The following is a 27,497-nucleotide window of genomic DNA, read 5'->3' as shown; positions in this document are numbered from 1 at the left end:
AGTACACCCAACACTTGCAGAATGTAGATTCTTTTAAAGTAAACATGGATCACTCAATGGGATAAATCAAATTCTGGGCTATAATACAAGTTATATTAAATTCAGAAGGATTGAAATAATATCTGCTCAACCACAAAGAAATTAAATTTGGAATTAAAAATAACTTGAAAAATATTCAAATAATTGGAATTTGAGCAAACTTGTAAAATCACTAGTAAATTAAAGAGGAAATCATAAGGGAAATTAGAATATATTTTTAAATTTAATGATCATAAAATGCAACATATCAAAATTTGTGAGTGGAGTTTTAAGCATTACTTAGGAGAAATTTCATACCTTTAAATACACATATAAGAAAATAAGAATTTTTTAAAATCAGTTCTCTAAGCTGCCACTTAAGAAACTTAAAAAAAAAAGAAAGAAAATTAGCCCAAAAGTACTAGAAGGAAGAGAAATTTTAGATCAACAAAATAAAAACAAGCCAAATTGTATATAATGTCAACAAAGCCAGGAGGAGTTGGTTCTTTGAAACATTTCATAAAATTAGTAAGTCCCTAACAAGAGTGAACAAGGAACAAAAGAAGACTCAAATCATCACTATCAAGAATGAAAGGGTAGACATCACTATAGATCCTAAAAGGATGTTATGAAGATATTGTGAACAACTTTATGTCAACAAATTCAACATTTTAGATGAAACATAAATTCCTTGAAAATAAAACTTCCTAAACTAACACAAGAGGAAATAGAATCTCCCTATCATTCTATTTGTTAAAGAAGTTGAAACTGTAATTTAAAATCTCCCATAAAGACAATTCTAGACTATTTACTGATAAATTCTACCATTTAGGGAAGAAATAATTTTACCAATCTTTTATTTATATATATATAGTTTTTTGAGGGGAGGGGTAATTAGGTTTATTTATTTATTTTAGAGGCAGTACTGGGGATTAAATCTAGGACTTTCTACCACTTGAGCTATAGCCTCCCCCGTAATTTTACAATCTTACACAAACTCTTTGAAAATAAAGGAAGAAGACTCTTCCTAATCAGATAATCAAGGCAAGCTAACTGAGATACCAAAATCTAATGAAGTCATTCGACGAGAATAAAATTAAAGCTAATTTCCATGAACATATATGTAAAAATCCTGAACACAGTACAAGCAGTGGATGCCAGCAATCCATAAAAAGAATAGTACTTAATGACAAAGTAAGGTTTATCTCAAGAGTGCAAGGATATTTTAACATTTGAAAATCATTAGTAATTTACCACATTAACAGAATAAAGGAGAAGAACTGCAGTCCCAATAGATACAGAACAGGCATTTGATAAAATTCAACATCAGCGTATCAACAACTAAGGAATAGGAGGGAATTTCCTAATTTGGATCAATGAATGCTTTTCCCTTGATGCAAAGAATAAAGCAAAAGCCAAATCTCTTACCATTTCATGTAGTATTGTTCTTGAGGCCCTAGTCATTTCATTACGGCAAGAAAGAAAGAAGGAAGGAAAGAAAAGAAAAGAAAGAATGATTGATTTAAATATTGGGAAGGCAGAACTAAAAATATCTTTATTTGAAGGTGACATGATTGTGTACCTAGAAAACACGAAAGAATATTCAAACCACTAGAATGAAAAAGTACATTTAGCATAGTAAGGGGATACATGGTAAATATACAAAACTCAACTGTATTTTTGTATTGTAGAACAGACAGGTCGGCAAACTATGTCCTGTGGACCAAATCCCACCAGCCTCCTGTTTTTTGCAAATAGTTTTATTGGAATGCAGCCGTACCCATTTATTTACATGTTGTCTGTGGCTGCTTTTACACTGTAAGGGCAGAGTTGTATAGTTATAACAGAGATCATCCAGCCACTTACAGTTAAAGTTTGCTCACCTAGAACAGATTATTGGTAAATTAAATATAAAATGCAACACAACTTGCAGTAGCATCAGTAACATCAGATACCCAAGAATGAATATAACAAAAGATATTTTAAAACTTTTATAACTGAGTGGTTCTCAGTGGCAAAGGGAATCATTTTTACCTCCCCCCCCTTCCCTCAGGGAACATTTGGTAATGTCTGGTGACATTTTTGGTTGTCACAACTGGAAGATACTACTAGTAACTAGTGGGTGGAGGCCAGAGATGCTACTTAACATTCTACAATGCAGAGGATAACCCCTCCCAACAAACAATTATCTGGCCCAAAATGTCAGTACCGTTTGGGAAACTCTGCTGTACAATAAAAAACACAAAACATTGCTGAGAGAAATTAAAGATCTAAATAAGAGTGTTAATCCATGCTTATGGGTTAAAAGATTCAATGTTATTTTTATGATGACACTGTCCCCAAAACTGATTTACAGATTGACCATAATCCTGATCAAAATCCTATCAGACACTTTAAAAATAGAAACTGACATGCTGATTCAAATATTCGTATGGAATACAAAACCTAGAATAGTCAAAACAATCTTGAAGGAGGAAATTTGAGATTTACATCCAGTTTCAAGACTTACTATAAAGTTACAGTAATCAGAACAAGAAATTATTGATGTAAGAATAGACAAATACACCTGGGTATAAAGAACAGAGAGTGCAGAAATAGACCTTCTTAAATACTGATTTAAAACAGAGATGCCAGTGCAGTTCAGTGGAGAGGGGAAAATCTTTTTTTAACAAGTGATGTTGCAGAGGGGAAGGTATAGATCAGTAGTAGAGTGCTTGCTTAGCATGCACAAAGTCCTGGGGTCAATCCCCAGTACCTCCATTAAATAAATAAATCAATGAACCTAATTACCTGCCCCTACTAAAAAAAGAACACTGGGGGAAAAAGATCTTTTAAAAAAGGTGATGCTTCAGCAGCTGGATATCTATTTGGAAAAAATTAACCTTGATCCCTGCCTCACACTACACATAAAAAATGATTTGAGATAAATCAATAGCAGAATCGGGGTCAAGGAGGTGAGTAGTATGACCAGGAACTCAGAAAAGAGATGGAGGACATAGAAGAGTTTGCTAACCACGGGGACAAGCAGTGGGAGGTTGACTAAGAAAACACAGCAGCATGGAGGTTGAATACGTATCATCAGAGTGGTTTATGTCTTGGTCATTGCCCAGAAATACTAGGGATAATGGGGTAGAATCAGCATTCCACAGAATTATTGAAAGCACTAGTCCCAACATTTTGGGGGTTTTGGGAAGTTACGTTAGGGGTCTTCTGAGCTGGCTGGGACTGCAGCCTGACTGGATGGCACCTCTAAAGGAGTCCCATTGATTCTTATTGTCTCAGGTACTGTACTGGGTTCTGATGCCTCATGTTAAGAGGGATATGAACAACTAGAATTTATTAAATTAGGAGAAGTCAAAAGCAGGAAGGCTTAAAGAACATGTAAAGGTGAGTAATGGTTGAAGGAACTGGAGTTGCTTAGCTTGGATATGAGAAGATTGCAAGGAGCATGATCGTAACCTTCAAATACTTTAAAAGCAGATGGGTAGACTTCTTTTGTGAAGTAGACTGGTGAAAGTAAGGAAACTAATGAGAGAAGAAATAGGCAGATAAGGGGAGGGACTTATAAACTGAGATAAATAGTTTGAACTTTTTATTACAGGCAGTGGAAAGTCAGAGGGTACTGGGCTCTGTAGTAATGTGATTATGTTTCTGTTTTGTAAAAGATTATTCTGATTCCATTTTTAGATTGGATTTAGAGGTGGGGTGAAGAAAAGCTATTGAAACAGTTCCTGCTAGAGGAATCCTACATAGATTAAATATTAAGTAAGAAGAGAACACAGCATATGGAAAGTGAATGATCCGTAAACAGTGAAGAAATGTAGAGAAGATTGACATAACCTAGTATAGCAAAGAATTGGGTCTTTTCTAGGGTTTTGTTACTCATATTACCAGAACTTTTTGTGGTTGCTTTAGGCAGAAGGCAGCCGTACAATAACTGTCCTGATGGAAAGCATTAAAATAGACTCTCCATTGTCCATTGCCTTGACGAGTCTGCTGATTTGACTATTTGTACAGATGGTGTAAAATGTACTATTTCTGCTACTTCTCTATCTGATGTGTGTCCTTGCTGTCCCATCTGCATAACTGCCTAGGACAGCATATTACAGAAAATTGTTGCATCCAAGGGTGCTGGTCAAAGATTGCTCTATGTTTAATTCAGTTTCATTAATTTCCGTTACTAAGTTGCACAAGTGTTACAAGGGGGTGACAGTTAACCATTATTTAAAAAGTATATTACTTTGTATAACTGAAAGGTTTAAAATTTAAAACCTTTTTTTTTTCTGTCATTAAAAAAAATTCTTAAAGCTGGAAGCTCTTTGACATCCTTTGGAACAGAAGCACCAAACAGCGGTACCCTATCCCAAAGTAGTGCAGTTGGTTCTGCCTTTACACAGGACACAAGATCTCTAAAAACACAGTTATCTCAAGGTAAGCTGTTTTTTTCCTTCAAATATTTCTGCTCTAAATTTCTATAGTGGTTTTTATCTTTCTCTGAATGTAACAGCTTTTGCAGCTTGTAAATCTCATGGATAATTTCTGTTTAGTTCTGTTCTAATTTTTCTAATTGTTATTAGCAGTAAGTACATTATTGAATGACTTCCACTATTTAGACTTTTTATAATTCTTAGATCATAAAACTGAAACAGTGAACATTGACTTATTTTTTACAGACTTATTTTTTACAGAGCAATGTTATTATATTGTATGTAATATTTGTATATAATACTTACATATTACAAGTCAATCCCAGGCTCACCACTGAGGATGAATTATCTTTGATGATTTTGATGAGGAAACAAACTATTCATTATGCTGTTGCTTTCCTAGCATCCTCATAGAATCTAGAGCAGTGACTCTCAGTGTAGACCACCCAGAACCAAACCATCTGATCTGGAGTGTTCCTTAAAACTATAGATCCTGAGAATTGCTACATCAGAATCCCTGAAACTTGGGGATTGGCATTTTAATAAGCTTCTTAAAGGATCCTGTTTGTTTTTTCTTTTTTTTTTTTTTTTTTAAATTCTGGGTTTTTTTACCAGCCAGTCACATAACCTTCAGTGGTCCCGAGATTCCTGATCTATTTTTATCTGCTGCTAAAGTGAATATTACTGGCTCATTGCTTTATATGGATGTTTACTTTTAAATAAAACAGCATGAAGTCATTTTAGAAAGATACCATAATCACAGGACAATATTTTTTAAAGCTTTTGAAGGTAAAATCAAGCCAATGCTAAACATAATCCTGTGTATCTCACTTTAGATATTTTGAAATAATTGTAGTTACTTTTATTCATACTGATTTGGAATAACTTAATTTTTAATTTTGTAACATTCTAAAGATTTGTTGTAGGTGAATTGGAAGTACACAAAGCATAAGAAAAAAGTAAAAATACCCGTAATCTCACTATCCAGAATATACTTAACATCCAACCTTTTCTCTAAGTTAACATAAGTGTATACTTGTGTATATGTGTATTGTTTTGTTTTTTTCAATAAGAATTCATTCTTTAAAAAAAAAATTCTTAGAGAAAAAATCTTTTTAAGCATTCATTTTCTAAACTATAAAGTGGAGCTTTAGTTTAAATGGGACTTTACTGATAAACTAACAAACTTATTGTTGGAGTTAAATTTTTTTAAATGCATGCAGTGCCTGTAGCACAGTGCATGACACAGAACCTGCTAGGTAGATGTTAGCTATATTAATTAATAACCACCATTAACCTTAATATTGAAGCACAAGGAGAATTCTTATTAAAATAATAAAGATGCTCCTCAGCATTGTTCTGGAATTTTTAGCTATATCAGGAATATGTGAAAAAGAAGTAAGAGGTATAAATATTAAAATTAACATTATTATTTTTTTAATTAGTATTATTTGCTAGTGATGACTTTCTACTTGCAATTGAGAATTCACTGAAAAACCCAGACTAAATTGGGACTTAAATTAGAGGTAAAATGTAGAGAATATGAATAAAAATTGATAGTTGTCCTAAGACCTAACCCACTGATTATTAATGGGGATAAAGGAGATATTCACAATGATGAGAAATTCAAATTATGTATAAAATACATAACAAGAAATATGACCAACCTCTCTGATGAAAGATACAAAATGTAATAGAGGGACATAAAAGAAGTCACGTATCACTGGAGAAACATATCTTATTCCTCGTTACAAAGATTTAGTATTAGGAAGACTTTACTTCTCATAATAATTGAATTTACTATACTTCCATTAAATTCAAATGGAATAGTAAGAACCTGGTAAAACAGATTACATAGACTGTCTTAAAAGTAAGCATGGAAGTATAGCTAGACATATTTTAAAAATAAAGTAATGAGGTAGGGCTTATCTCCTTAATAAAGTATACATAAAATAAAGCAATACAAGAATTAATTTAGAGATGAATGGAACAAAAGTCAGAAACAGATCCAAGTATAAAGAAGTAATTAGTATATGATAAAGATATCTTTAAACTAGTAGAGAAAGACTAGCTATTGAATAAATGCTGTTGGGACAGACAACTGCCTGATCATTTGGAAAAATAACTATAGAATCTTTCCCTGGTACTTAGGTCTAAAATAAGTTTTAAATAGTTTTAAATGTTTTTTTAAATTACATATTTATTAGAAGAAGAGGTGTGGTTATATAAAGCAGTGGGAGAGAAGACCTGGGATCTGTGTTTAAATTTTACCAACTAAAATTTCTAAATTTTACAAAATTTAAACACCTAGAGTTTTCTTGATTTTCTTGTAACTGTGATGATAAAAATGTGAAGCCAGCTTGAGGGAGTATTTTTATTATGCTAAAAGAGTTTCTGAGTTTATGTATGTATAGTATGTCCAGTATCAGCTATATTTCACTATTTACAACAAAATTGACATCATGATGTAATACTAGACTTTTTTTTTATAGTACTAGACTTTAATTATGAAAGTTTTCAAGTTATGCAACAAATGAGTTATTACCTGCTGTGATTGCCCTATCACTTGCAGTTCTGTAATACTTTGAGTCACAGGCTTAAAGAAAAGCCTTAATGAAGTAAAGTTTTATAAATTTATAAAGTCATTTAATATACTATTGTAAAATTACTTAAACAATACGCTTTTCAAAACCTTAATGTTTGTTTTATAAATAAATCCTTTCACAAGATGATAAACGATTACAAAATGTTTTCTCATAGGCCAAAACTTAAACTACCTGATTTCCCATTATAATCAATAGGAAAATTACAGTGTTTCTATTACTGGCAGAGTAAACTTTGGCATTACTGGCTGGAAATGGTGACACATATTTGTAATTGCATACTTTAGATAACCATGTCCTTGGGGAGTATTACTAATAAACAGTCCATGAAGCACCTGTTGCACACCCAGTGTGCTGTCATTACTCACCAGTTTACCAGTTTGGAGCCTGTGCAGATATGCACAGGTGGGTAGTAAGTTTGCAGCATATTTGGGATTTTTTTTAACATAAAATGAGCATTAAAAACCTATTTTGGTGCAATATCATGGGTTGTGAGAGCACCTTGAGCAGAGCTTTACAGCAAGCATTAGGGACAAAAAGCATGATGGGAGCACCCAATGTTAAAAATTTTCTGTTTGTACTGTGACCAGACTCTGACCTCATAAAAGGAAAAATAGAATTTGTAAGTACAAAACCCATATTAAGCAAAAATTTGCCGAGAGATCATTCCGATAGCAAAGAATGAGAATGACTACTGTGTGTTTATCTGAAAGGTTTATTGCTGGCCTTTTAATATTGATGTTTAATTACCCAAGCCCCTAAGGTATTGAAGAACTTCACCTGACTTTCTAGTTCTTTACTTCCTTTATAATGGAAATTTAATGAAGATAATACTTACAGGTATAAAGGTATCGCTTTAGACATATCTTTGGAAAATACTAAAAAAGTTAAAGCCTCTGGAAATAATGGTTAAAATGCCAGTATGATCTTGTGGTTGTGGTTATTGGGGAAAGCCTGCATCTGACCTACCATCTTTATAATATTCCTGGGGAATCTTTTATCAGCAGCAGTTTTTGAAAAACTTTTTTAAACCTTATTCCACTAGGTAGAAATACAGATAAAGTTCCAGAATTTTTTTGTTTGGTGGGTGTGGGGGTGGTTAAAAAAAATTTTTTTTAACCAATCTTGTGACCAGCCTGCTAAAGATAAACAGTTTTAAGCTCTGATCTAATGAGTAGATGAACTCAGATTTGTGCTGAGGATTTGATTGGTAGAAATAAAACTCTACACCTTTTTTTTAGGGTCTAGATTATTTTGAAATCCCCAAAGGATAGGGTAGTTTCTTATCTTTTGGTTACGTTTTAGGTCGTTCAAGCCCTCAGTTAGACCCTTTGAGAAAAAGCCCAACCATGGAACAAGCAGTACAGACCGCCTCGGCCCACTTACCTGCTCCGGCACCTGTTGGGAGGAGGAGCCCTGTATCAACCAGGCCTTTACCATCTACCAGCCAAAAAGCAATAGAGAATCAAGAGCACAGGCGAGGTAGAACTTTAGCTGTTTACTGTTTCTTAATTGACTGGTTGACATCTTCCAACCTTATTTTCATTTAAAAAAAAAAAAGTTTTATTTTATGTGAATGAGCCTAGAAAGTTTAAACTGAACTTGATAGAATGTTCAGTCTTTCAAATTTGACTCAAAGTAGTGATGGTGGTGGGGGTATAGATTTTTGATTTTGTGTTTGATTTGTTTGTTTTTCCATTTAAACTTAACAAAAAGTTTATTATGTGTCCTGAGTTGATTGTCACTTTTTATGTGTTCTATAGCTGAAGTACACAAAGTTTCAAGACCAGAAAATGAGCAACTCAGAAATGATAGCAAGAGACAAATAGGTAAGTTGTTACTTGTATCTGAAAGCCATATCCTATGCTTCTCAATAGAGAGAACATTTGAACATATGATACATAATTACTATTAAAAAAATGAATGGCAAGAGTTGACGATATAAAGGATAAGCACAAGGGCGTTTCATTGTGGTAACCAAATAGTTGTTTATCTTGATTTTGCTGGTAGTTGTGTGGATCTGTATATGTAGCAAAAGGTCATAGAACTATACATAAAGACGTATCCCAAAATGAGTACATGCAAAACTTGAAATCTGAATGAGCTCTATAATGTAGTTTATTATATTATGCCAGCGTCCTGGTTTTTTCCTGATTTTTGATAATAAATAATAGTTAAATAAGATGTTACTATTGGAGGGGAAACTGGATAATGGGCGCACAGGACCATTCGTTTGTTTTGCAGTGGGGGAGTGGTTTGGTTTTGGTTTTGGTCTGATTATTTTTAAATGAAAGGTTTTTTTTTAATTATCATTACATGTCTGGAATAAACCCTATTTGATGGTAGGCAATTGCCTTTTAACATATTCTTGAATGTAATATGCTAGTAGGATCCGTGCACGTACATGTACATTGTTGTGTGGCTTTCTCTTTTATGCTACCTTTTGTATTTTTTTGTTGTTTTGTCATTTCATGTTAACGTTATAAAATTGTTTTCATGGTTTTCTATGCTTTTAAGAACGGAATTAGCTGTACCATAAAAGTTTGAAAAGTTTTACTAAAATTAAGCCTTGAGCCCCTTTTTTGGAAGTAATTGTTCAAGTACTTTAGCTTTCTTTCATAGTTACTGATTTAATATGGTTGAGTACTTTCTTTTGTAATCTATAACATTTATCCTAAATCCATCCATTTTATTATTTTTAAATTTATTAGCAGAGAATAAATTATAATTTAAAACTCTTCCAAATTAAAAACTAAAGGTGTGTAATCACCTCAATTATGTAATAATTGGAAGATGATCTTTTACTCAATTTTAGAAAACTAGATATATTTTTAAATGTGTATAAACACTGTTTCTTCTGTACATTTTTATGTGTGTTTTTGTATGTACCGTAGAACATAGAGTTTCTGGTTTGTTTACTATATTTCACTTTTTTTAATTTGGAAAAAGAAAGAACTCCTCCCTCAAGATAAAACAATTGCCATGCTTTCATCATTCAGAAATCATGTGAAGTAGTAAATAAAAGTACCTTTTCACTGCCCTTCAAAATTTAAGACAGAAGTATCATGCTGTACTTTATGGCTTGTGGCCAAGACATTTTCAGTAGTAAAGTTAAATATTTAAACATCCTGCTTGTCTAGATTTAAGTGTCTGGATATACTGCTGTAGGTTTTTGTGATTTGTTTTCTCAAACTTGGATAATTTGCCAAATGTTCAGTGAACAGTGAGCCCAAACCTGTCTATTAGTCTATAGTCACTTCTCATCTTTATCGGTATGTGTTAAACACTTCGCATAATTATAATCTTTAAGTTCATGCTGCTTTGTGCTCTGTGTTTTTCTGTTAACTCACATCAAATACCATTCCATATTTCTCTTTTATTTTTTTCCACTTAACTATTCCTCTTGTGTTGGATATTTGGGTTCTCGAGTGTTCACTGTAATTTATGCTATTTTGGTATTGCTTCATCATACCTCATAAGTCTTATGGTTGTATTAAATTGTAAAGAAAGACTTGACTAATATAGAGCCATTTAGAGGGAGACAGTGAAAGTGAAGCAGGAAGTGGTTGGAGTGGTTGAGCCTGGTGCTTCTTGTCTTTTGTGCTACCTGTGAGGTGGAAATAACACCTCCTGTCTTGCAGTTTGTGCTGATAAGTGTTCATTTATTTTTCTTACCTTAAATTTTGGTTTCTATGATCCTTTCCATAAAAAGCTTCCTAAATTTTGAGAACCCTTCAGATGTTTGACACTCTGTAGGTATTAGGGATTATAAGCAGAACAAAACCCCTGCCCTCAAGGAGTACACAGTAATTTAGTACAGAAGTCTCCCAAATTGTTTGGTTGTACACTCGTCAGCATTTATGAGTATAGACCCCATAGATATAAAGTTCATGTGTGCCATTTATAAATTTCAAGTTTATAAATATGTGTGCTGTTCCCAGTCTGTTATGTATTAAATGTTTGTGAAACTTTCTTTTTTATTTAAAAAAATACATAGTAATGTATATAGAGACTTGTAAGCATTTCTGTTGTTGACTCTTTAATATAAAGATCACAATAATAGCTTCTGCTCTAATCCAGCTAATTCTTTATTTGCTTATTAATATAGTTCCAGGTGCTCCTTCAGCTCCAAGGAGAGGGCGTGGGGGTCATCGAGGTGGCAGGGGAAGATTTGGTATTCGACGAGATGGTCCGATGAAATTTGAGAAAGACTTTGACTTTGAAAGTGCAAATGCACAATTTAACAAGGAGGAAATTGACAGAGAGTTTCATAATAAACTTAAATTGAAAGGTATGTTTTCATTTTTCTATTCAGAAAATACTCTTATTTGACTTGTGAATTATGGGTGTTTGGTACAAGCCTTGACTTTTATTGTATGTACTTATTTTTCAATAGAAGATAAACTTGAGAAACAGGAGAAGCCTGTAAATGGTGAAGATAAAGGAGACTCAGGAGTTGATACCCAAAACAGTGAAGGAAATGCAGATGAAGAAGATCCACTTGGACCTAATTGCTATTATGACAAAACTAAATCCTTCTTTGATAATATTTCTTGTGATGATAATAGGTACAGTTTTTAAGTTGCTCTTAAGATGTTGAAGTGTGAAATGATTTCTTATAAATTCACAAAGTTTACTGAATACTTAAAAATATGCAATGACTGCAGTTTTTCAGTGTTTTTGCTAAAAGAAAATAATTTATAAAAAATTTTATATAATGCTATTCTTTTTTTACTTTTTTTTTACATTTTTTATAGAGTTGTAGTCATTTTACAATGTTGTGTCAAATGCCAGTGTAGAGCACAATTTTTCAGTTATACATGAACTTATATATTCATTGTCACATTTTTTTTCGCTGTGAGTTACCATAAGATCTTATATATATTTCCCTGTGCTATACAGTATAATATATGATACTGCTCTTTGAAAAGAAAAAATAATATACTTTGGTTTGGGGATGCATTGACAGTTGAAAATTAGTAATTAAAATAGAAACATTCAGCTAACATCTAAACACTTTACCCCTTTACGAAGTAGTTCAGATGAAGTTTACTAATATAGTAAACCTCTGCCATATTGTAGTAAATACAGATCCAGAAAATTGGTTAATGAAAGGACCCAGTATAACAAACTAAAAGTTCAAGAGTTTCTGCTCCCTATCCAAATTGTCGTTCTCCTAGTTGCAGTTTAGTGCCACCTGGTGGCAGTCGTCTACTAAAATTTCAGCAAGGATGGGGATGATTCTGAGTCCTGTCTGGACTTTACGGCGGCGGCAGCAACAATTCAGACACTTGCTTGAGGCATCAGGTCCAGAGATTTGGCCAGGAGCATACTAGGAGATCTGCCTTCCTTCTCATCACTTCCTGAGACAGGGTTTCCTTTCCTGTCTTTGCCCTTTCTTCCTTTGGGGCTGATTGGAGGGAGTAGTCAATTGCCAGTCCTATTACATATGAGTTCCCACTACATCAGGGCTGCTGTCAGTTTCTTTGTATTATCAACTACATTTACGAGAAACTTAATACCAGTCATATTATAGCACCAACCAACCAACATGAAGTTGAACAGAATATTATAGGGACATATTGCCATGGACAGTCTGTGATGATTTAGATAAGGTGCTTATTTTTATTTGATCTTTAGGAATTACTTAGCTTTAATTTGGGAATTAGTGCTACATAGTTTGGCTGGAAAATGTTCTTTAAAACTTGATACACTAAAGATTATTTGTTCTCATAATAGAGAACGGAGACCAACCTGGGCTGAAGAAAGAAGATTAAATGCAGAAACATTTGGAATACCACTTCGTCCAAACCGTGGCCGTGGAGGGTACAGAGGCAGAGGAGGTCTTGGTTTCCGTGGTGGCCGAGGGCGTGGTGGTGGCCGAGGTGGTACGTTCACCACCCCTCGAGGATTTCGTGGTGGATTCAGAGGAGGTCGTGGGGGCAGGGAGTTTGCAGATTTTGAATATAGGGTAAGTATTGTATGCTTTGGGGTTGGCTTGCAGTTCTGTGAAACTCAAAATGTTTTTAATTTTTATCTATTTTGAGTAAATATTTTTAGGGCATTTATATAACTTCCATTTTGATTTTTCAGAGGAGGGTGTACCTGCAGAATACTTATGTAATTTTAAGGAGCAATAACTTCTTGGCTAATGAATCCAATTTTTTTTTTAACTATTTCCTTTTCAGTGGGAGGAAGTAAGAAATAGAAATATGATACCCTATTTTGTCTTTTTATTATAGAACCATGGTTTCAGATTTCATGGACTGTTACAAAAATTTCTTCCAAAAAAACTATTAGACTGACCTGGGGTTCTTTCTTTTTTTAATTTCTTCTCCTTCGAAAACTTTTGTTGTTGGAAGCACAGGGAATCACTAAAGACATTATACAGTATAAAAAGGACCATATTATGTCACCTTTATTTCACATTATAGAGTATGCCTTAGCACCAAAAGAATCTAGGAAGAACATACTCCCAAATGGGAAGCAAACCTGTACACTTAATAGCAGCTAACATTTATATAGTGTTTCATGTGTACAAATGAGGAAATAGGTACAGAGATACTAAAATACTTGCCCAAGATCAACTAGTAAGTGATGATGCTGAGTCAACTTTTTATCATGTACGTGTTTTTATTGAAGTCTAGTCAGTTTACAATGTTGTGTCAGTTTCTGGTGTACAGCATAATGCTTCAGTCACACATGAACATACACAGGCTGAGTCTTGAACCTAGTGATTTTGTTCCTGAGTCAGTGCTCTTAATTTAGTTTTGCGGAAACCTCAACTACATTTTCCCTGGGTTTTTTTGGGTTTTTTGCTTTTTTTTTTTTTTTTTTTTTTTTTTTTTAACTGTTGTCTTGAAAATATATTGGCATTTGGGAACTGCTGCTAAAAAAACTAGCTCTGAATAGTAAGTTTATATATAAAATTTATTTAAAAGGATCTGTCAATTAAGTCAATGTTACTGTGCTAGTTTATTGATTTTAGGGATAGTGTGGAGGAAGGTATATAATCAAAGAAAGAATGAAAATCACTTCGTAAAGAGATCTACTAGGAATTGCAAAGAACAGCGAGAAACAGAAAGACCTGCTAGCAGGAATTTCATTATTCAATATTTAAAACTGACCATTGTTGAGATCCCTCTTAAAGGATCAGTGTTAGTGGCTTTTGGGTCTGTTCTGTTAATTTTGATGCCTTTGGTATTGTGTCATCATAGCCAGGACTGCTGAAAATAAGCCTCAGGTCATTAGCTCAGGCTATCCAGCCATGGTGGATGCAACCTGATGGAGCTGCAGGATTTCTAACTTGCAAAATGGCCATTCCAGCTCAGAAACTATGTCTTGGGAACTACAGAACACCTCTTACTTGCCACTATTCCTCCTCTTGAAGTTGCCAGTGACCTATTGCTTATAGAATTCAGTAGCCTTTTCACAAATATTTGCCCTTAACTCCTCTGCAATGGCATTGATATACACCTACCCAACTTGGGGTCTTCCTGATTTTTTAAACACTTTTGATATTATTTTCTTTATAAAAATAACACATGTTCTATTAACTACTATGTATAAAATAGATAAACACAAGTTTCTTCACAGGGAACTGTATTCGGTATCTTAGAGTAACCTATAATGAAAAAGAATATGAAAACAAATACATGTATGACTGAAACATGCTGTACACCAGAAATTGACACCTTGTAAACTAACTATACTTCAATTAAAAAAAAAAAAATGTTCCTCAACACAGCGTATAAGGGCACGTCATGATCTGGCTGCTCTCCAGGTCAGAAGTCTAGGGCTTGCTCTAGGCCTTGTTGCCAGTGGGACTGCCCTGTTCTTCATTCCTTCTGCTACAGACCTGCGGGCCTTCTAGCTCTTGTTTAGTGCCAAGCTTATTCCTATCTCAGGACCTTTTTACCTATTCCTTCTGCCTGTAGTGTTCAGTTTGCTCCATCTTTCGAGTGTTCATGTTCACGTTTGCACTCTTGTGTATACTTGAGCTTTCTCTCTCTCTCTCCCTCCCTCACCTGCCAGTTTCCCCTTCCCTGTTCTGAGCTTATCTATTCTTAGCTTTTAATCAATTTTTCAGCTTAGATCTTGTATGCTTTCATCTGCATTTCTCTGTGTTTGTTTGCATTGTGTCCTGTGATCAACTTAAACTTAACCTTCTTCAGAATGACCTCATCATCTTCCTGCCTTTGCATCATCTCAGTCTGACATTCTTTTTGTATCCTGGGCAGTGGCGGTATCCGTGATCATGGCCCATTATCAGGTCCCACATCCATTCCTTCGAGATGTTTCTCAGCTGCCATACTAACCCACTGATTGGTCTTCAGACCTTCAGTCTCTCTTTACCTCACTTCAGGCATGTCAGCTACCTGCTAAAGAGCCAATGGCAACTCCTTGTTGAAGACCACATTGAGTCAGCTTGGTTTGAGAAAAAGTATGTTTAAATTAGACTTGAAACTTATTGGAATTTTAATAATTATTGCTAGCGTGCCCTCTGTTGAGTTGTTAAACCTTTCAGGCCATCAGTTTTGATATTTGTGGATAGAGAGTTGCACAGTTTTATCTCAAATGCACCTTATTTTAAAGTTCATTGAAGTCTCAGAGTTGGAAAACATCTGAGATGTATAACCTCCTGGCCAAACTAACCTCTTCCCTTGGTATCTCTTATAGCGGTTGGGAGCTTACTCCTCCTGAGAGCATCCATTCCCACCCCATGGATGCTCTAATTATTAGGAATTCACAGACATACACATAATTTGAATGAAAACCCTTCCCCTTCTATTTTCAACCTAATCGTTTAACTACCTTTCCAACAAACAGAATATACTCTTCTTCATGTTTTTCAGATAATTTGGAAAAAACAGCTGTCATATTCTCTGTGTAAGACCAGACCATTACTCCCCTTTATCTGAACAGTCATCAGTAAACCTTTGCAGAACCACTGTGTACATAGTACATGCACTTATTAATGCCATGTCTCACTGTCCAGCCATTTTAAGCCTTTAGTTAAAACTCCTATCATATATACTGCAGAATTAGAATGCATTATAGAGGTTGTCTACATGAATCTTTATCTGCACTGCTGTTTCCCTGGCAGATAGATCAACATCTACTTCGATATTTTAAGGAGTGATAGATTCACTGGACCTCAGGCATTACCCTGATGGTTTGAAGGTTCTAATGTGATATTGCACTGCCTGCTCTTTTCACTCTGTGAGGGTCCCACTATGATACATTCTGCCCCATTTCTTATTACCCTTTAGCCTATTTGATTCAAGCAGGTTGGCTCATGGTCATCTCTTATACATACTGCTTGATTCCAGCTTTAACCTCATTTATTGACCAAGTATATCAGATGCATCACACATGCCAGGCTCTGTGCTGGACATTTGTGGTAACAAAGCATGCAGCCCCAGGCTTCTTGGTGTTTATAGTCTAGTGGGGAGACAGGAGCAGTAAAAGTCAGGACCTCCTTTCAGTCTTGCCCAAGATTTGCTCTATCCTTAGAAACTTCTCTTCCTTCCTCCACTGATTTCTTCCTTTTCTGACCTCCTGTGGTATCTGCTTTCATCAGTACATATTTTAAATATATTCCCTATTTCATGTGTTTTACTTTGTTCTGCATCGCCAACTAGATGGGAGCCTCTTGGCATTAGTGAATATGTATTTTACTTTTCTTTCCACCAGAACACCTATCTCAGCACGGAGCCATAATGGGCTTGAAGTAAGTACTGGGCATGTTGATTAAAAATACGTTTCTTCCACATTCAGTGAGGCTGAAGTTCCATCAGTGTGGCTAGCCGTTGATTGTCCATTCCATAGCTGAATGATCCTTCTGTCTGCCGCTAGATCCCTGACATTCTCAACAGCCTATGCCTTCTAAATCATATCATCTGCTGCCTTTACATACGAAAATAGTGAGTGACCACTGTTACATAAAGGAGATTTCTCTCAGGGATTAAACTCGTTTCTGAAATATCTTCTTAGAGATGGAGTGCAATGGCATTTGCAGCAGGCTTCATGTAACGGGTTAGCTTTGTTCTTTATGCTCCCTTGGCATGAACTTACAGGTTTATCTGGTTATTTAATGAAACGTGGGTAAAGAAGGGATTGTGGATTTTTTTTTTTTAACTCCTTAGAGATAACAGCCTAGAACCTCTCTCCCACCGTACTCCCAATAGTTAGGAAACCAAGGACTCAGAGAAATTAACTCTCTTGATCTAAGTACAAGCTAATAAAGCCAAAACTCATACTCTTTGACTTCCAGCCCAGTTTTGCTTAAGAATAGTGTTAGAAACATAAACTTGTGGTGAGTATGGTCCTGTAGTGTTTTTCTTTTCTCTCTTTCTTTGGGGGGTGGGAGATCAGGCTGGGGATAATAAGAATGTATAGCCCACTCCTATTTTAAATGCTGCTAAGGAGGTTAAGCCACTATGATGAGTGAGACAGATCGCTTTCCATTTGAATCTGTGTTCCTTCAGAGAGGGTCCAGGGACAGTGAGGTATTTGAAATGACTCAGCATGGTACTGTCTCTCTCTTTCCCCCTTTTATTTTCTCTTCTTCCTGCTACCTCTGTCTCCCCCTTCTCCTGCCTTCACTCTACTTCTTTTCTTCTTTGTTTTGCTTTCTTTTTTTTTAACCTTTCAGAAAACCACAGCTTTTGGACCCTAAAAGGTCTGGATTGACCATACAGCTTTCTGAAAGGTTAAAAAAAAAAAAAAAAAACGGGGCATGTGAAGGTTGGCATAGGTGGGGGACAGTGGGATTATCCTCAGCTTATTTCTCTCTGTACCAGTTTACACCATGCCATATATATTCTAACTTAATAACATTGTACAAATGATTTTGTGTTGTATACACAGATACAGTTAAGTCTTTAACATAGGAACTGTGTATTTCTAACCAACTAAGAATCAGCAGTAAAAATCCGGTATATGGTAGCAACTAATCTTGTGGAAAATAGAAGCCCTTGACTATGATGGCTGAGTACAAGCCTTTAGTTTAGAGTTAATCTCACTGGAGAACTAGAGACCCCTTGAGATTTTTATTGCTTTTTCCCTGGTTACTTTTATAAAAATTTCCCAGTCAACAGTCTGATATTTAGAACTTACTTTAGATTTAAGTTGTCTTTTTAAAATGAATTTCCAAATCACTGCTTTCTCCTGGCATGAAACTTTGGAGAGGAATGTTGTTTTACTCTCTGGATATTTTGTTGCTTAGTAAAACCATCAAAGACTTGGGGATTTTATTAGTCTCACAGTATGTTGTCAGTTGTATCTGATGAGTTTGACCTACTATGTTCAAGGCTTGATTAAGTTCTATCATTATTTTAAAAAATTATTAGGACAGCAACCAAAGTGGAGTATGCCTTTATCTTAGCGAGGGTGGGGGAAGCCGCCTTGCTAGGACAAGCCCACACCACCACTGCTGTAACCTCTGCTAACTGGAAAATACAGTTAACAAATTATGAGCTACTACTGGGTGTGTAAGTGACAAAAGGTGTGTCCTGGAAATCAGTAAAATGGATTTATACATGAAAGCAAGAGGAGGGTATATTTAAAGGAAATATACTTACACAAATTAAAAATACTTACTAATAAACCAATACTTTGAAACTTGAGCTAATTTCTTTTTCCTTTTTAGAAAGACAACAAAGTTGCTGCATAGTCTACAAACAAGTCTTTGAAAGTAGTTGGATTTCTAGCTCTTCATGTTCCTGAGAATTGGTTTCAATCTATGCGAAGAATGAAGAAGTGATTTTGCTGTATATTTGTCACCAGCACTGGGTTTTTGTTTGTTTTCCTGCTTAATTTCAAAGATACAATGCAGTTACTTTTCGGGGGGGTGGGGGGACGCTCATCTTAAAAAATGAGCATTAAATATATTTGGAATAGCAGAAGGCTAAGTAATTTCTTATGTATAGTTAAACTAAAGCAGTACTCCAGTGGGACTTAATAAGTATTTTTTCATCACTGAAAGGGTTTTTCTTATCACTAAATTGTATTTGGCAATTATTGCAAGTTTCCTGCAGATAGGGCCGTGATACTGTGTTTTGAGCCAGAGGAGGATGTGTGTGTGGGTGTGAGTGTGTGTGTGTGTGTGTGTGTTTATTTCTTTCTTTTTGGAAATCCTGTAATATCCCTTTTGAGGTAGCTTATTTTGTCAATTAATTAGGGTGCTGGATGGTAGAGAATTTTGTCAGTAAACGATGTATACACAGTAAATACTGTTTCTTAGGCAAAGGTAACTTTTTTATATAGTTGTAAAATTCCATTATATTCCATTGCCAAAGAAACATTAAGAACTTTGTATAGCTGTATAAAAAGCAACTAATTTTTTAAAGAATAAACATTTTAAAGTCAGCAAACATACTGTGTTCTTTCAGAAGTTGATGTGCTGAGGAAGAGCTATGGGTGGGTCTTTTCTTCATAGCTTTCCAGGCTTAACGATTTTTGATTTTTTTTTTTTTAATGTTTGGAACATAAATGAAGATTTGATACATTCTTCCATTATCTAAAAAGGATAAATTACTCACGCTCATTGTAAGAACTTTATTTTGTAGCAAATGGCATATCACAGGATTTATCCAAATAACAGATATTTTCAGTATACAAATGTAAATAATCATAGATAAGAATGTACTTAACTGTATTTTCAAATAAGTACCTCCCCTCCTTTTTTAAGACAATAAAACTGAGTGTCAACTAACCTGTTCTTCCTGATATGCCTGGAAGTTTGTTGTGATACCCTGACTTACTCCATTATATTTCAGGATTCAGAGCATTAGAAATTATTTTGGCAACCTACAGGATAATGTAACACTGGTCCTTCGGCCTCTGACCCACAAATGACTCAGTATAGAGTTCATTGCTAATTATAAATTACCGGTAAATCTTTTTGTCATTTTAGGCTATAGTGGGAAAAATCTGGCCGTTTTTGTGTTTTTCTGAAGGCCATGGAATAAAAGAATCCAAAGATTTAAATATTTTTATCTATTTTGATTTTTGTTAACTTTCTCCTTAAAATATTCAGTAGTGATAAAGATAAGAAAAACTGCATTGTAGGAGGATTGGAATATTTAACGGTGGTTGATATTTTTAATTTTAATTTTATGTCTTTTGTATAGCTCTACAAGAAGATGTTTTGTAGTTTGGTTTCATTATTAAGGTTCAATACTTGGCAGCCATAGTTTAGATAATTTGTTTAACACTGTTTGCTTGCATGTTAAGAACAAAGTCTTTTGGAGGACCCACAAGTCATGATACTGAACACATTTCTGAGGCATTCTGAATATCAAAGCAAGTGCTATGGCAATACCTGTGTAGACTGTTTGAGATGTCCCAGGCTGATTTGAAGAAGGAAAACTGTAAATACCAGTTCTGCCTACTTTGAAAGTATGAATTCATGCATTTCCCAAGCCTTCTGGGTCACTGATAGGGCATTTGGTGTCCCAGTAATAACTGGCAGCATGGCATACCTGCAGTGCACCTTACAATATTAAAGCAAGGTTTTTATTCTAAGACAGAATAAAACTGTTCAATAAAAAATGTTCGTCAAAGTTCTTTCTCTTTAAACAGTGATACTCTCTTAACAATAGAAAAACATAGTGGAAGGTATCTTTAACATCCAAGAGTGGAATTGTGATCATATTTATATCCCTAAAATAACTAAATTCTTACTTTTTTCCCCTAGGATTTTTTTTTTCCCTAGGTTTTTAGGTAAAACTCAAAGCCCTTTCTCCCCCTCCTAGAGTGTAGACAGCTCCTGAGTTACAATCCATGACATGAGGAGACTAAACCAAGCAGGCACAAGCCAACCTCAGGTTAAGAGTGTACCCTCTGTGGACACGCAGGTGGAAACAGGGAAGGGCTGATTCCTCCTAAACTCATCTTTGGATAGACCATTTCTCCCTCCAAAAGCACAACTTAATGTGAAGGCTAGGGGAAGAGGTCAGGAATATTAATTCAGCTCAATGGCTCTTAATCAGGGGTGAACTGACATCCGTGGAGCATTCAAGAGTGTGAAAACAGATGTTTTGGGGGACCACACTGGCATTTAAGAGTAAGGGCCCGGATAGTTAATGTCCTGTGCTATGCTGGACAGTGCTGTATCCAGTTATCCAGCCTAAAGTGCATCAGTGGCCCTTCCACTTTGAGAAATGCTGGAAGGACAATGATTTGGGAAATAATCCCCTCTCCCACCCCCCAACAAATTTTTAAAAACTTCACTGAGGAGTCTTTACATGGTATATGAAAAGAAAAGGACCATACTTACAGGAGCACTGGCAGCATCTTGGCAACTCATTTATCACGTAGAAATTACCACTTCTTCCTGTTCTCTCTCAGTAGTTCATAAATCTCTTACCAGAATCAGCTGAGGAGCACATTTTTATTTTTACTTTTATTTAACTGAAGTGTAGTTGATTTACAAAGTACAAATTCCCATGCTTCACACCTGAAGAGTTCGGTTCTGAAATTCTGTAGTGGAACCTGGGAATTGGTCTGTCTCACAGGTAGTTCTGATCAGGCAGGTTTAGAAAGACAAATTTAAAACTTCACAGCTGGCTCATCGAATCTAGCCCCTTCCTCGTAGGGGCCTTGGTGGTGTTTCCACGTAGGATTATTTTATCATTTCTCCATCCTTCCAAATCTCATGTCCAGGTTGTGACTGGAGCATGAAGAGTGGGAAAGGACTAAGTGGAAGATGGGGCACATTTCTGCAGGACAGTGTAGGGGGAAATGGGGAGATTGAGTCTCAGTTCCTGGCATATAAGAAACGGGTGTATGTTGTTTCTGTCTCACTTTTATGTGACTTGTCCCTGTCTCTGGTTGTCTGCCTGAAAGAGAAGGTGCTCCTTCTGTGAAGCCCTGTAGTAATAGTTCAGATCTAATTCTGTCTGGATTCAGTGGTTCAGTGTGACAGGATCCCCCTGCCCTATTAGTTCAGATACTATAAACTGGTTTAAACAGTGGCAGTCGGGAGAGTGTCACAGTATAAGGTAATGAAGGTGAATGATTTCTTAGGAGCTCAGATGTCACCAGTTTACTTAGTTTACCTGTTTTGACTGTGGTTTTAAAAGATGACAAGTATTAGTACAATGGGAATCAAACTTAGGAAAGTAAAGTAGCATCATTAATCTCTGGATCTCAGGATGCCTAGCGGGGATTAGCTCAGAGCAGGCCACTTTAGTTCTCCGAAGGTAGAGGCACTGGGACAACTTCGTGGAAGAGGTATCCCCTGAGTAGGAGCTGGTCACGTGAGGGAAGTAAGAGAGGGTGTTAACTTTGAGCAGCAGAGAGGTAGAGGCCAGCAGAGCGTTCAGCCAGCTGGTGCGTACACGGGGAAGCTAAAGATTCAGGTCCCAGGCACTGCTCTTGTTGGGTAATAGCCTCCTGAGGAGCAGAGGTTATCCTGCTTTTCAGTCAGGGCTAGTAAAAAGCGAGCTTGTGGTTTGAGACATTTATAAATGTGGCTCCAAGAGCACGTGGTGCATCTGAATCTAATGTGGTTTCTGTTCTCAGTGATGGTACTGAGCTGTGAGTCAGTGGTATGGGTGTCCTTTATGTTCCAGCTCGGTTCATATTTAACAAACTTGGCTGACTAAAAAAAATGTTTTTGGGTTTAGCTCACAGACATATCAAAATCAACCCAAATCTGATTCTGGTTCACCGTGAATGTTGATCTTAGGGAAATGCTTTAAAATGCAGTGATGTTCGTATTGTGGTTTATAAAGAAACAAAGCAGCTCTGTGAGGCCAAAGCATATTTCAGTTCAATAATAAGGCTTTCTTAGGGTGACTCATAGTTTAGGTGCACAGAAACAACTGAGAGCGGCCAGCAAGGAGCTCATGACCCAGAAAGTCTTGCCTTTGCCTCCAAACTCGAAGAACAGTCTGCAAGTGTAAGGGGAGAGAGTAAAGAACGCCAATTTTGAGAAAGTGTGAGAAGCCTGGGCCAGGGCGAGACTGTAATGAATTCCAGTGAATGGTTTACAGTCATCCCAGTACAGGGGACAGGAACATGTTTACTAGATGTCTGGAGTGTGCTTCTATAATCCTGGTGCTCACTTAATCCTGATAATCCTCCGCTGCTGGCCTCACACAGGATTGTTGATGAGAATGCAAATCCCAACATTGCAATTCAGGATTTTGCTTGTGCTGAAATTGTTTCGTGAATTTTTTTTAATGGATTAGTTGGATGATGGTTATCCCTTTGTCCATTCCAGTATTTAATGGCATTTCAGTGAGTATTGGAACCTTGCAGTTTGCAGTTTACAAAATGGAATTAGGTATGGTTTTGTTTTTGTACAAGTAATACATTGTAAAAAGGATATGGGCAGTATGGAAGGTGGTTTTTAAAAATAAATAAGGGAAAAGAAGAAAGAAAAGAAAATCTACAGCCCCTCTACCCAGAGCTAACCACAGTCAAAACCATTTGGCTATATATTTTGCCTGGCATTGTTCTGTACAGACATGTGCTTTTCGATAAAAATGGATTCATAGTACATATACTATTGTGAAACTTGCTTTTTTCACTTAGTATATTGAGTAGCACTGTTTTATTTTAAAGTATAATGTGCACACAGAAAAGCACGCATATCATAATTACCTATGTAAAGAGTACCCAGAAGCCCCTCTACAACTCCCAGTAGCCCCCACCCCCTCAAGGGTAACCACTATCCTGACTTCTAACAGCATAGATTGCTTTTCCTTGTTTTTGTTCTTAAATGGAATTACGCAGTATGTACTTTTTTGTGCTTAGCTTCTTTGCTCAACATTGTGTTTGTGAGATTCATCCACATTGTTGCATTTGACTGTGGAGTGTTCATTTTTGTTGCAGTATAATATTCCATTGTATTAATAGGCCACTGTTTATCCATTCTACTGCATTTGGGTAGTTTCTAGCTTTTGGCTGTTAAAATAATGCGGACACTTTTTTCCTCAGCAAGAGAAGCTGAAGTTAGAGTGGGTGAAAGGAATACTGACTTAAACCTCTTAAGGACTTTGAGTACTATGAAAGATAGTCGTGCACAGCTATGGTGCTACTCCACACCACTGTGCTACTGCTAGTTATTTGTTACTAGAAATAAAGTATCAGAAAACCCTGGGGTGCTATAGATGTAGGCATAGATGTATGTGTTAGAGCAGATGCAGGGTTAATCCTCTCTGTGCCTAGCCTTTGTCCCCTAAAGGCACTGCTCCACATAGCACCCTTCCCAGTGGCAGAACTGAAGTATTCCTCGTCCTACAAACCTACGTTCAGGATGTAGGCTTGGTGTCCATGCTCCCCCCCCCCCTCGGTAAAACCCCTACTTACTCTTTTAAGGCTTTTGTAATCCCCTCACTTATCTGGTTATGATCTTGTAATGACCTGATTACTACCCATCTCCTTAAAAAAAGTATACCTGCCTTTCCCTTCCTCTGTACTTATATTATTCCAAATGACTTCAACATCTGTGTGGTTTACCCACCTGTGTTGGAAGTCCCCAGGACAATCATACTCATGGTTACGATTTCTTACAGCAAAAAATGCAAAGCAAAATTATCAAAGGAAAAGACACTTGGGCAAAGTCTAGAGTAAGCCAGGCTCACACGTCCAGAAGGGACTTTGAAAGTGGAGTCATGAAAGATGTACTTCATTCCCCAGCGATGAGATGTTTCAACATGTGTGGAATGTTGTCTACCAGGGAAGCTCATTAGAGGCTGAGTGCCCAGGGTTTTGATCGGAGGCTGGTAACGTAGGCAGCCTCTGCTTGGCACATACCAAAATCCCAGACTCCCAGAAGTAAAGCACGAGTAAACCACATTGTTCGTACAAACAATTTAGGTATAGTGAGGATGATGGAAATCCTTCTCAAGTCTAGATTTCCAGATGTCAGTCAAAGGCCAAACTTGTAAGCAGTCTTTATAAAGGACAGCATTCGGGACTGCTTTGTTAACTCTTCTAGATCCATCCCACACCCTGGTTCCTGTTCCTTGCCCTGTGACCGTTTCTTCTCATCTCCCACCCAAACCTGTGGACACACCTGGACCTTGTCCATCAACCTCAGCTGCATCACCTCTGAATCACGGGTATTAGACACCTCACACGTTGATCTTCCAAATGGCTTGCTCAAGAAATAAATACACGTATATGCAGTGACCTAACCACTCCCTTGCTCAGTAACTGCTTTTAGCTTCCAGGTCAGGAATCTTTCTACTTTTGATTTCGTTAGCTCCCTTTTTTTGCTTTCCCTACCGCCATCTCCAACCAGCCTAGACTCCATGATCCAATCATTTATCTCACAAATACCTTAATCTCCCTTGCTCCTCTTTTGATCTTCTTGTGCTCCTTCCTAGAGAAACCCCGACCATAAAAGCATCTACCCGCCCCCACATTGTCAGTATTCACCCAGAGGGTTATGTCCTGCAGAAGAGATCACAGAAGAGAATTAGTACCACTGTAAATCCGGTGACTGCTCTCTACTGGGTCCTCAACATTGCCAGCAAAACTTAGTACTTTTCTGTAATCACCTCTGTAGTCAGCAAACAGCCCTGCCATCTATTTCAAAGAGAACCAGAAGCCATTGGATGGAAACTGCTTCAGGCACGCACCACAGCGTCTAAACCAACCTCATCTGCATCCGGCCTTTTCCTGGTTGTCCTATAAAAATTGAGAAAAGACGTCCTGTCAAAAACTTCCCCATTTCCAGACTTACATTATTGAGTTATTTCTGCCTATAGCTTCAACTTCTTTGATAAAGGATCCTTTGCGTTTGCATTTAGTTATTCTGCTAGTGTATTATGTAGTGTATTAGTATGTTAGTACTCACATTGACATATACAGGCACAACTTGGAGATACTGCGGATTCAGTTCCAGACTACGATAAAACATAGCACAATAAAGCAAGTCGTGTCAACTTTTTTATTTCCTAGGTATGTAAAAGTTAGGTTTACAGTGTACTGTAGTCTGTTAAATATACAATAATAACGTCTTAAAGACAACATACATACCTTAATTTTAAAATAATGCTGTTGGGAAAATGGCGCCAATAGACTCACTAGATGCAGGGTTGCCACAGACCTTCAGTTTGTCAAAGCAGCGTCTGCAAAGCAGAAGAAGATGAAGTATGCCGGTAGTTGTAATTATGTAGCATTTATTATATCAAAGACTTCTTTTTTTTTTTAAGAAAATTATGACAAATCCTACATCCTACCATTTCCTACTTAACTCTTTAACTGTCTAGACGCCTGATCTCCCTTCCACTTCCTAACCCACTTGATCTACTCTGTATACCACTGAAGCAGTTCTTGGTGACGTCCCCAGTGAGCTCCAGCAAACCTTTCACAGTTTTCCTCTCTTACTTGCTTTACAGAAGCATTTCATACGGTCGACTTCTTCCTTCTTAAAATACTCTTGTTTTCCTGGCTGCCATACTCATCTGGCTTTCCTCCCACCCTCTCTACTTGCTGCTTCTGTCTGCCTAATTCTAATTTTTCAATCACCCCATTTTGAAAGGATAGTGTTCCTCAAGGTTCTACTTTAACTTTTTTCTCCACCTCCCACCACCACAAATTATGCAGTCAAGTGTCCCACATTTGGGGAAATCTCAGGGGTCAGCACATCCGGAGTGCAATGGAATAAGCCTCACTCTGGGAAAACCACCTTCGTGACCATGTTATCTCCCCTGCCAGGTAAATTTGCTTTTTTTCTCTTTTTAAACTGCATACTGTCTATGGCATCAACCCCTAGGGCCTTAACTACCTGGAGTTATTCTCACATTCACTTTTTATCCAGCACAGATCTCTTCTGAGTCTAGATCTGACTTCTTGATGCCTGTAAAGGTCTTAAAGTAGCTTTTCTAACATAGTATTCCCCAAACTGAAGTGATGATCTTGCTTCTGCTTTTCTTCCAGTGTTCTTTTTTTTTCAATTTCAAAATGCTTTTTTATTATGATACTTAATAGTCGGTTTTAAAAAAATAGTTGTTTTTTATTAAAGGATAGTTGATTTACAATGTGTTTCAGGTGTACAGAAGCATCATTCTGTTATACATAAATATATATATATTTCTTTTCAGATTCTTTTCCATTATAGGTTATTATAAGAAAGATATTGAATATAGTTCCCTGTGCTATACAGTAGGTTTTTGTTGGTTATGTTTTATATATAGTGGCGTGAACATTCTAATCCCAAACTCCTAATTTATCCCTCCCCCACCTTTCCCCTTTGGTAGCCATAAGCTTGTTTTCTATCTGTGAGTCTGCTGCTGTTTTGTAAATAAATTCATTTGTATCATTTTTTTTATATTCTATACATAAGCAATATTATATTTGTGTTACTCTGACTTACTTCCCTTAGTGTAATCATCCCTAGGTCCATCCACATTGCTGCAAATGGCATTATTTCATTCTTTTTATGGCTGAGTAATATTCCATTTTATACATATATACATACCAC

The 27,497-nt window shown here is 36.3% G+C and overlaps 1 protein-coding gene and 1 non-coding gene across 4 annotated transcripts in view; one reads left to right on the top strand and one right to left on the bottom strand.

Moving 5' to 3' along the window:
• The window catches only part of LSM14A (LSM14A mRNA processing body assembly factor), a 50,123-nt gene extending 30,357 nt beyond the window's left edge, over positions 1 to 19,766 (top strand). The window contains exons 4-11 of one of the 3 annotated variants that reach the window (XM_032486182.1): positions 4,327 to 4,449; positions 8,354 to 8,530; positions 8,812 to 8,877; positions 11,157 to 11,339; positions 11,445 to 11,616; positions 12,788 to 13,019; positions 16,745 to 16,781; positions 18,702 to 19,766. In XM_032486182.1, the coding sequence (XP_032342073.1) occupies positions 4,327 to 4,449; positions 8,354 to 8,530; positions 8,812 to 8,877; positions 11,157 to 11,339; positions 11,445 to 11,616; positions 12,788 to 13,019; positions 16,745 to 16,771 (980 nt within the window). In that variant the 3' untranslated portion in view covers positions 16,772 to 16,781; positions 18,702 to 19,766. The remainder of the gene's footprint in view (positions 1 to 4,326; positions 4,450 to 8,353; positions 8,531 to 8,811; positions 8,878 to 11,156; positions 11,340 to 11,444; positions 11,617 to 12,787; positions 13,020 to 16,744; positions 16,782 to 18,701) is intronic. The other 2 variants (XM_032486185.1, XM_032486183.1) reach the window with 2 other exon arrangements.
• A 6,802-nt stretch (positions 19,767 to 26,568) lies between these two features.
• LOC116666141 lies at positions 26,569 to 26,739 on the bottom strand. The gene has a single exon (XR_004322989.1). It is a non-coding gene; the product is annotated as a U1 spliceosomal RNA (small nuclear RNA).
• Positions 26,740 to 27,497: the final 758 nt, after the last annotated feature.

This window comes from Camelus ferus, chromosome 9 (assembly GCF_009834535.1).
Source record: "Camelus ferus isolate YT-003-E chromosome 9, BCGSAC_Cfer_1.0, whole genome shotgun sequence".
Classification (NCBI taxonomy): Eukaryota; Metazoa; Chordata; class Mammalia; order Artiodactyla; family Camelidae; genus Camelus; species Camelus ferus.
The sequence above is the reverse complement of the archived record's forward strand: the minus strand, read 5'-3'. Positions and strand labels throughout refer to the sequence as shown.